Raw genomic sequence first — 9,828 nt, forward strand, 5'->3', positions numbered from 1 at the left:
CATTTAGTCAAAATTAGTAAATTGTAAGAACAGTGGGCTAAAAAAATCAAAAATGTTAGTGAAAAGTTTTTTACTAAGATTTTACACTCAGAAAGTGAGGTAAATAATGAAAATGTGTTAGTGATATTTTCTAACAATTTATCTTACATGGGGCCACATACTACAATGCTTAAATATCCAGTATGGAATCACAAGGTTAGTGGACTCTACAGTGTTTAAATGTTGAATAGCAACTAAAGGATTTGGTGAAGTCTACAATTTTTAAATCTTCAAATGCAACTGATGGATTCGGTAGACTCTACAAAGTTTAAAGAGACAATAAAAACTAGAGGGTCTGGTGRGCTACTTTTACTGCATTTACAAGTTTTAAGTCACTTGTTGCATTTTTAATTAGCCTGTAATTTTGGGCTTTTTGAGACTTTAGACATACTTTAATCACCTCTGTTTTTGGAATAGTTCAAAAATAAAKACAACTTGATTTAACTTCTTGGAAAGTTGGAGGGATGTTCATGTTTAGAGRTTAAAAGCTGTGTCTACAATGTTTACAGAACTCAATGAACTTGCCTCCTGATAAGGTGCGTCTGCTGCGTTCGTACGACAATGAGAAGAAGTGGGAGCTCATATGTGATCAGGTGGGTTGTTACAACTTTCTGCAACCTTAATAATAATATTAATAGTAAAATAAATAGTTAACATGTATCAGAACCTGGGTGACATTCAGATACATGTGTCTGGTGGGACGGGTTTTCAGTGACATTAATTCCATTGTGTTTTTGGGTGTGTTTGTAGGAGAGATTTCAGGTGAAGAACCCTCCACATACCTACATTCAGAAACTGAGAGGCTTCCTTGACCCAGCCGTAACGCGCAAGGTGAGATAAAAAATATGTTTTATATACACCGTATATATTACCACAGAAGTTGAACTTTCAGTTTAAAGACATTTGAATCTGTCAAAAAAAAAAAAAWAAGCTGAGGGTTTTCTGTTACAACACCCTCTAGGTCAGGGATGTCCAAAGTGAGCTCGGGGGCCATTTGTGGCCCCTGAACTGATTTTATGTGGCCCCTGACTTCAGTTCAAGAGTTATACTAATTTGTTTACAAATTTATCCTCCTGGCACAGGTGTTTGATGTAGATGGAGACTTTCTATTTATTATTAGGGCAAATTTATCACGAACAAAGTAACATCTTTTAATAAAAAATATTGGCAACAATATCAATTATTTGTCTTTAAAAACCAGACTCAGCTTTTTCCACATCTATAGTGAAAAGCAGATTTTGCTGCACTCCAATCTGCTTTTAATTGATTTATTAAATTCATCTTAATTCAGCAAGCATTTTCAAAGAAAGAGTGACCTAAATCCTGATTTTATTGATCAGAATTGACTAAATTAGGTTATTTTTCCCCCCCAATTGAAACCTAGAAAATTGCAAAATTTCTTTCAATAAGGGAAACCTGCAAAACACTTTTAAAGTTCTGGATCTAGATTAATTTATGCATCCATTTCGAGCAATAAATCTGACTACTTTATTTGTTTAATTAAAGTAATCAATGCTTAGTTTATTGTTGAGCAGGTAAAGGAAAAATATTTTTGGCCCTCAAGTCCTTCCGACTGTATGATTTTGGCCCATGTGACAAAATGTTTGGATACCCCTGCTCTAGGTTGTATAAGAACATTTCCTTAGGGATTCTCAAGAGTAGGGGTGGGCATTCCTGGTCCTCGAGGATCACATGCTTGTTTCCCTGCTTCAACGCAAATGATGCAGTGGCTGAATTAACTCTTCAAGTTTACAGATGCTCCATAATCACCCATTCACTAAAATCAGGTGTGTCGGAGCAGGGAAACAAGTAAAACATAATACAGGATAGTGACCCTCGAGGATCAGGAATGCTCACCCCTACTCAAGAGGATGTTGTAACCTTGTTTTCAGACTGAACAAGAATATAACCTGTCTGTCTGTCTTTCTGCCTGTCTGTCCACAGAAATTCAGACGAAGAGTTCAGGAGTCAACACAAACACTCAGAGAACTTGAGATTTCTCTTCGGACAAACCACATCGGGTACTTGTCTATCTGATCGCCCATCCAAATCCCTTCTGACTTTGTGAGCTTTCTCTATGACYCACCCGTTTGTCTCACCTGTCTCTCTACATTCAGGTGGGTCAGAGAGTTTCTGAACGAGGAGAATCGAGGTCTTGATGTTCTGGTCGAGTATTTGTCCTTTGCTCAGTATGCAGTCACGTAAGTCACATCATTGATGCTTTTTTGCCTGCTCAAAAGTGCTTAGCTCTGGATTTTATGGTTGCAAACAGTTCTGCTATACTTTGTGTATAGAAAACTTCAGTTTGGGTTATCTAGGGAAAATAAACAGTGAATCTGCTYGTAAAAACACGGGTCTCAACCAGAAAAGGGTGAAATGCTCCCTCTGGGTTGGGGTTGAGTCTTTACTCCAAGCTGGAGGGTTCAAGTATCTGGACATTCTGAGTGATGGTAGGACAGATCAGGATCTCATCTGCAGTAATGAGGGAGTTGTTCTGGTTTGTTGTGATGAAGATGGAGCTGATCTAATAGATTCACTGGTCTATCTGCATTCCAACCCTCACTTAAGCTTTCTCCATAGGGTAGCCGGGTTCAGCTTTAGAGATCCATCATCTGTRGGAAGCACAATGTAAAGACGCTGTTCCTCCTCATTGAAAGAAGTCAGTTAGGATGATCCAGAAACCTAAGTACTTAGGATGACTTCTGGAGATTTTCTGGGCACATCACACTGGGAGGAGAACCCAGAAAACACTCAACTTGTTGGAGGGATAAGTTCACTCTGTCTTGGGAACACCTGAGGATCCTCTAGGAGGAGCTGAAGAGTGTTGCTGTAGATCAGGAGTCTCAAACTCATTTTCACAGAGGGCCACATGAGTCTTATGGTGGTCCTCAAAGGGCCARTTGTAATTAACTTCAATGTTTCATGTTTGATTAGACTAAACTATAAACGTCACATTCCTCGTCTCATTGCTACTGCTGAGCACTGCTAATAAACAATAACTGAGCTCTACGTGGAATTTCTTGCATAGAAACAGAGTTTTAACAAGTCTTTTTAAGAACACTGAAAAGTACTACATGTATTACTGACAAAATGTGAAATAAATAATACAGAAATACTAGTAAAAATAAAAATAAGAGGGGTTTACTCACTGTTCAGTCGTGGTTAGTAGTTGCCATTTTGAATTCTTAACTCTGTCTTTCTAACAAGGAATTCTCACTTGTTCCAGTTTTAATTTATGACTTGAAAGTGGGAAATTTCTGGATGGGATGTGGATGGATGGATAATAGATGGATGGATGATGGATGGATAATGAATGGATGGATGGATGATGGATAATGAATGGATGGATGGGCAGATGGACGGATGGATGGTTGGATGGATGAATGGATGGATGGATGGATGGATAATGAATGGATGGATGATGGATGGATAATGGATGGATGGATGGGTGGATGGATGATGGATGGATAATGGATGGATGGATGGGTGGATGGATGGATGGATGGATGATAAATGATGGATGGATGGATGGATGGATGGATGGATGGGTGGATGGATGGATGGATGGATAATGAATGGATGGATGGATGGATAATGGATGGGTGGATGGATGGATGATGGATGGATGGATGGATAATGAATGAATGGATGGATAATGAATGGATGGGTGGATGGATAATGAATGGATGGGTGGATGGATGGATAATGAATGGATGGATGGATGGATGGATGGATAATGGATGGATGGATGATGGATGGATGATGGATGGATGGATGGATAATGAATGAATGGATGGATGGATAATGGATGGATGGATGGATAATGAATGAATGGATGGATAATAAATGGATGGAAGGATAATGAATGGATGGATGGATGGGTGGATGGATGGATAATGAATGGATGGATGGATGGATGGGTGGATGGATAATGAATGAATGGATGGATGGATAATGAATGAATGGATGGATGGATAATGAATGAATGAATGGATGGATGGATAATAAATGGATAGATGGATGGTTGTATGGATGGATGAATGGTGATTCTGGCTGACTGAATGTTTTGTTCAGGTTTGATGGAGAGCAGTCAGACACTGGCAGTGAAGTGGGATCCATTGACTCCCCCTGGAGTCGCTCCATAGAGGATCTCCAGGGCGACTGCAGTCTCCCATCCCCATCCTCATCTGTCCCTCGTTCAGCTCGACACTCCATCAGGTAAAAAGAAATGACATCGTGTTGCATTAACGCAGGTAAACTCACCTGATGAGCTGTTATCGTATGTCTCTAAGTGTTCACAGCTCAGCTTTAGTGACTCGCTCCAACACGTTACCGAGTCGCCGAACGCTGAAAAACTCACGGCTCGTTTGTAAGAAAGATGATGTTCATGTTTGCATCATGTGTTTGAGAGCCATCATGAACTACCAGGTAACAAACAACACCTTCTGTTGAGTTTCTCTGTACACACAAACACCCTGAATCAACTGTTTCCTCCTCTCTCTCAGTACGGCTTCAACATGGTMATGTCTCATCCCCACGCTGTCAATGAAATTGCTCTCAGCCTGAACAACAGGAACCCAAGGTACTACAATAAATACTTCCACCACACAGCAGTATGTAACCTGAACACACGGCTGACTGTGGTGTTCTGACCCCTCATCAGGACGAAGGCCCTGGTTCTGGAGCTGTTGGCAGCAGTGTGTTTGGTCCGAGGAGGACATGAGATCATCCTGTCAGCATTTGACAACTTTAAAACTGTAAASAGTAACACCACCACACTGACCAATCGTGGCACAAACCTGACCGATGAAATGATCCGTTGAGTGATTAATAAACTGCTCTGTTGCAGGTTTGCAATGAGGCGATGCGTTTTGAAAAGTTGATGGAACATTTCAAGAACGAAGACGACAACATCGACTTCTTGGTAACCTCTGTCTTGAAGAGTTTATAACAGTGTGACATCTTCACATCAGTTACATGCTTAATGTTTTCTTCTGTCATGGAAAACTTTAGGTGGCCTGCATGCAGTTCATTAACATTGTGGTGCACTCAGTAGAGGACATGAACTTCAGAGTTCATCTGCAGTATGACTTCACCAAACTCAACCTGGAGGAACATCTGGAGGTAATACAACAACCACTCACAGCATGATCACATGATCTGACTTCAGTCAATCACGTGATGTTTGATCTTATTCTAACTGGTATGTAGTTATAGTCAGGGGAAACAAATGTTTCGGAAGAATAAAAGAAAAAACRAAACTTCAGGGGCCTCGCATCAACACAAGAAAAGGTTGTGTTCGCCAGGTTCCACGCACACGTCGGGATGCATCAGAATGAACGCTGCATGRAAGTTAGGGTTCTAACTGTTTTCTGGATGTAAGGAGCATCTCAACACAATGTTATTTTTTTAGCTTTTTTTTTTTGTTTAAACCTGAATGATGAAAAATACAACATTCCTGAAAAACAATTGAAACTTCCATCCAATGTAAACTGTAAAGTTTCTTATATTTTTATCACATGTATAAATGTAAACACACGTCAGCGATGCACACTCAAAAACAGATGTAGAGGACTTAATTACAAAAAATTATGTCAACTGGTTCATTTCAACTGAACTGAGCAAAAGTAACACATTTACTTTAACACACACACGCACACACACACACATGCACACGCGCACACACACACACACATGTATTTGCATCAAACTGAGGACTTTTTATTGACTTCCATTCATTTGTAACTGTATTTATGCCTAGTCCAGACATTTTCCCTAAAACTAACCATTACTAGTATATTCCTAACACTAATCTGAACCAAAACCTAATTCACACCATACCACTAAACCTCACTAGTAAAGTGCAGTAGAGGACCAGSACTAGGTCCTCACTTTACATCAAAGGCCTCACTTTGATAGTAACTATTTTGCAAGTGGTCCTCACTCTGTAGCAAAAACAAGTACGCACACACACCTTCTTTGCRTGTGGAAAACACATTTTTACACCCCACTACTTATTAGGAACAAATCTCACTCACATTCCATCAAACTGATAGTTTGATAAGTCTGAATATTTCGCTCCCTGCAACAACTTTCAGTTTGAAAACTTCTCACTCCTTGATGCATGAGGCCCCATGTGATTTTTATTCCAGCAGTTAGTAGAGCTCACTTCAGTAAAAACTGGAAATAAACATGTATTACTTTTAACCTGGTTCTTACTTGCCTCCTCAACCAGTTTCTTATTTTTTGTTCTTTTGTGTCCTTGCCTGTACTTTTGATTGTCTCCTCTCAGACATTAAAGCACACAGAGAGTGACAGACTGCAGGTTCAGATCCAGGCATATCTGGACAACGTGTTTGATGTTGGGACACTTCTGGAGGACGCCGAGACAAAAACTGCTGCTCTGGAGAGAGTCGAAGAGCTGGAAGAGAATCTGGCCACAGTAAGACAATAAGTGGAGACAAGATAAAGATGTTTTACCGCTTTACTATAGAAAATACTAGCCAATAAAAGATAATACTACTCAACAGGTAGTWCTACACAGTGCAATTATGAATATAAACACAACGTACATGCAGTGCATTTAAAATGCACACTGGAGCAGCATAATTCCATGGAAGGATTGAGGACTWTGACAAGTTAAGACGGGTATTGTTTGAAAATAAATATGTGTGCAAACTAATGCATAGTACAAATTAGTAGCACAATGGCAGACTCCATGGATGAGTGATCAAAAGTACAGCTGTCAGGTAGAAGTCCACTTTGTCTTAGGTGTGTTTATTATCAGGTATACTAGGAAGTTTGGTACTGATGAAATACCAAGTAAATACAGGGCTAGTATGGCTGATTCCGATACAGATATCAATGCCATGTTCATTGAATAATTGTGATTCCACCTTTCACTAGCAAGGACCGTGCCATGATATGAGATTAAATATTTTATTGGAGGAAGGGGTTGAGGGGTGGGGGGGGGTGAGGAAGGGGTCGAGGGGTGGGGGGATGAATGACGATGCATCTGGGGAGGTACATCGAAKGAGGCTTGAGGAGAAGACTCWGAGTGGGGCATGGTYTCCAGGAAGGATGCTTTTTCCTGAGCCTGCTTTGGACCCCCCAGCTGGAACCTGAAAWGGAATGGATTAGGAGTCAGTTTGAGGTAGGGATGGAGGAGAAAGAAAGAGAAATGCGGAGATGAAGGGATGAAGTGATGAGGAAGGGATGAGGATAGGAAGAAGGAATGTGGGGAGGGGATGAAGGGATGGAGGGATGAGGAAGGGATGAAGGGAAGAAGGGAGTGAGGAAGGTGGTGCAATGAGGGCGTGCAAAGGGGCCTAAGTGGGGCGAAAGGGGAAGGTGGGTGTCGAGACGGCGAGCTGAGGGCAGAACGCCAGGTGAGGCGAGTTAAATAGATGCTGACCAATAAGCTGAAGGTGAGAGGCGTGGTACTGCTCCCGAACCTAAGTTAATATCTTAACTTCATTTAGTAAGTCGAAAATGATAAAACACAGGAAAAAGATTTTATGCTTTGTATTAACTACAATATAAAACAATAGTATAAAAATAATAAATAATTCCCCTATAACTTATACTACACACAATTGTTTTAAAAAAGTCACTAGTGCAAAATGACAAAAATAAAGCAGTAGTGTAACAAAAATATAAATATAACTATGTCAACAACAAAACAAAAAATTTTCATAGCACATAGACACGTTGTAAGGCACTAACGATGAACTCCAATTTGAAGACTCTGCTCTACTGACTTTATCTTTCACTTTATTATTGAAAAATAAAGTCAGGAGTTCAAATATTGCTAGCATATTTCTGATACGCCTTGATTTTTGAAAACAGCTTTAATCACAATTTTACAGAATAAACATTCACATTGAAAACTGGGAAAAGATTTCTTTCAACCAAAGAAATTAAACATCACTAAATAACTGTCTTTTAATCATTTGGGTATCGATTTCGAACTTCAGTCTGAAGGTGGTACTGTTCTTTGTTTAAGATAAAATGGGCACACTTAGGTTGACCCTTTGATGTTAAAACTTACGGCAGAATGTGAAGAAACTGGGTTTTTATATGGCGAGGTGTAACAAAAGGTCGTCACATTTGTCCATTTGTAGCCAGATGTCTGCTAAAGAATTTAACTCAGGACTGACCATTCAGATTTGGGTAAAGTTTTGCTTTCCTTTGGGTAAATCAGCAGAGGTGACAAGTTGTGAGGGAAACACAAGTTGGCCAAATGGACTCTACAGATTGGTATAAAGAGGGGTGCAGCCATGTGTGAGGAATTTATACGACTCTTGCTTTTATAAAGACAGTCAAATGGGCAAAAACCTTTGGATGGAGGTAGACAACATTTTACAGTAAAGAGTTACAAGAGTCTGGTGAATAGCACCGTTAGTGAATCCATCAACGGTCCATGTTGGTCCTGTCTTAAGGACCTGTCACACTATAGACCAGTGGTTACCAAACTTTTCAGTATTTGACCCACAAAATACTAGTAGAAGCGACCTGTGCCCCAAACTGTTGTTGGTTTATGAACATTGCTTTCACGTCAAATAAACAAGAGCATYGTAACAATATTCATTATGGTATTTTTGTCCATTTTATGTACACTAACCTTACGCTTTTGTAACAGCAAAGTCAAAACAATGTTGTCATTTTTAAATATAATCAAGTCAGAAAATCTTTTCAAGACCCCACCTTGATTTTCCAGGACCCCACTGTGGGTCCCGACCCCAATTTTGGGAACCACTGTTCTAGACCACTTATACCAACGTGTGAACATTTCATTCAACACTGATTCTACATTGACGGTGGAATAAAGAAATCTACAGGAAGACTCTTTTGGACGTGTACATATTGTAATGCTAATGACTTCAACCAATAACCTATATGGGTAATTTAATCATAACAAMATTTCTATGCGTCTACATAAGTCTAAAACATTAAAGTGTGACAGGATCTTTAGAGTCCAGTCTGGGGCTCAGTGTGGTCACAAGTGTTCCTGTCTCTGTCTTCAGATGTCAGAGCGTCTGCTGGATGTGGAGAATGAAGCGATGCTGAAGATCGTTGAATTAGAGAAACAGCTGATGCAGACAAACAAAGAACTGGACCAACTTCGGGTCAGTACTGTTTCTGTGAAAATCCCACAGTTCAGCTCTACAGAAGCAGAAAGGGTGTGTGTGCTGATGTTGTGCAGGACGTGTACGCCAGCGCCAACTCTCAGGTGCACACCTTACGCCGGATGGTTCGAGAGAAGGATCAGACCATTCGAAGGCAGAGTCGCCTGGAGCGTCAAGCTCAGGAGGCCCAGCAGGCTGGAGGACCTGGAGCTCCWCAGCCTCAGAGGGGGGAGGGAGATGGGGGTGTGGCGGATTCTGCCTCCCCCTCTCCTCCACCTTGTCCAAACCTGTCCCCCAGGCAAGACACACCACCTGAAATGAAGGTTTCCTCTGTAGGTTATCCCATCTTTTGTTGATCGATTACCTGTTTGATTTCTGCAGCCCTGAAACTGTAGCCTATCACAGCATGGGACCTGGGATGGGTGGCGCTCTAGGCATGCCAAATCCACCCCCTCCACCTCCTCCTCCACCAATGCCAGGCACATGTGAGTCTCATGTCCACCAGTCAAAACAAATACTGCTGCTAAAACCTAGAGCTGTTGCATTAAAATGCTTTAATTTCAGTTATATACACCAACGCACTACTGCTTTTTGTCCTCAGTGTCCAATGGACCATACCCTGCACCTCCACCTCCTGCTCCTCCTCCACCCCCTCCTCCCC

At 40.8% G+C, this 9,828-nt stretch overlaps 1 protein-coding gene and 1 long non-coding RNA gene across 2 annotated transcripts in view; one reads left to right on the plus strand and one right to left on the minus strand.

The window, feature by feature from the left end:
- Window positions 1-9,828, plus strand: part of fmnl2b (formin-like 2b) — a gene marked incomplete in the record, with an annotated part of 34,348 nt that overhangs the window by 2,177 nt on the left and 22,343 nt on the right. The window contains 15 exon segments of the mRNA XM_014008521.1: window positions 549-632; window positions 790-870; window positions 1,984-2,060; window positions 2,157-2,240; window positions 4,114-4,257; window positions 4,332-4,467; window positions 4,545-4,621; window positions 4,703-4,796; window positions 4,889-4,963; window positions 5,053-5,163; window positions 6,332-6,481; window positions 9,066-9,167; window positions 9,245-9,465; window positions 9,549-9,652; window positions 9,769-9,828. Of these exon segments, the coding sequence (XP_013863975.1) occupies window positions 549-632; window positions 790-870; window positions 1,984-2,060; window positions 2,157-2,240; window positions 4,114-4,257; window positions 4,332-4,467; window positions 4,545-4,621; window positions 4,703-4,796; window positions 4,889-4,963; window positions 5,053-5,163; window positions 6,332-6,481; window positions 9,066-9,167; window positions 9,245-9,465; window positions 9,549-9,652; window positions 9,769-9,828 (1,600 nt within the window).
- LOC106517604 (uncharacterized) overlaps window positions 6,510-9,828 on the minus strand; it is a 15,625-nt gene continuing 12,306 nt past the window's right edge. Inside the window, exon 2 of the long non-coding RNA XR_001310228.1 lies at window positions 6,510-7,160. This is a non-coding gene — a long non-coding RNA (uncharacterized LOC106517604). The remainder of the gene's footprint in view (window positions 7,161-9,828) is intronic.

This window comes from Austrofundulus limnaeus, unplaced genomic scaffold (genome assembly GCF_001266775.1).
Source record: "Austrofundulus limnaeus strain Quisiro unplaced genomic scaffold, Austrofundulus_limnaeus-1.0 Scaffold51, whole genome shotgun sequence".
Lineage (NCBI taxonomy): Eukaryota > Metazoa > Chordata > Actinopteri > Cyprinodontiformes > Rivulidae > Austrofundulus > Austrofundulus limnaeus.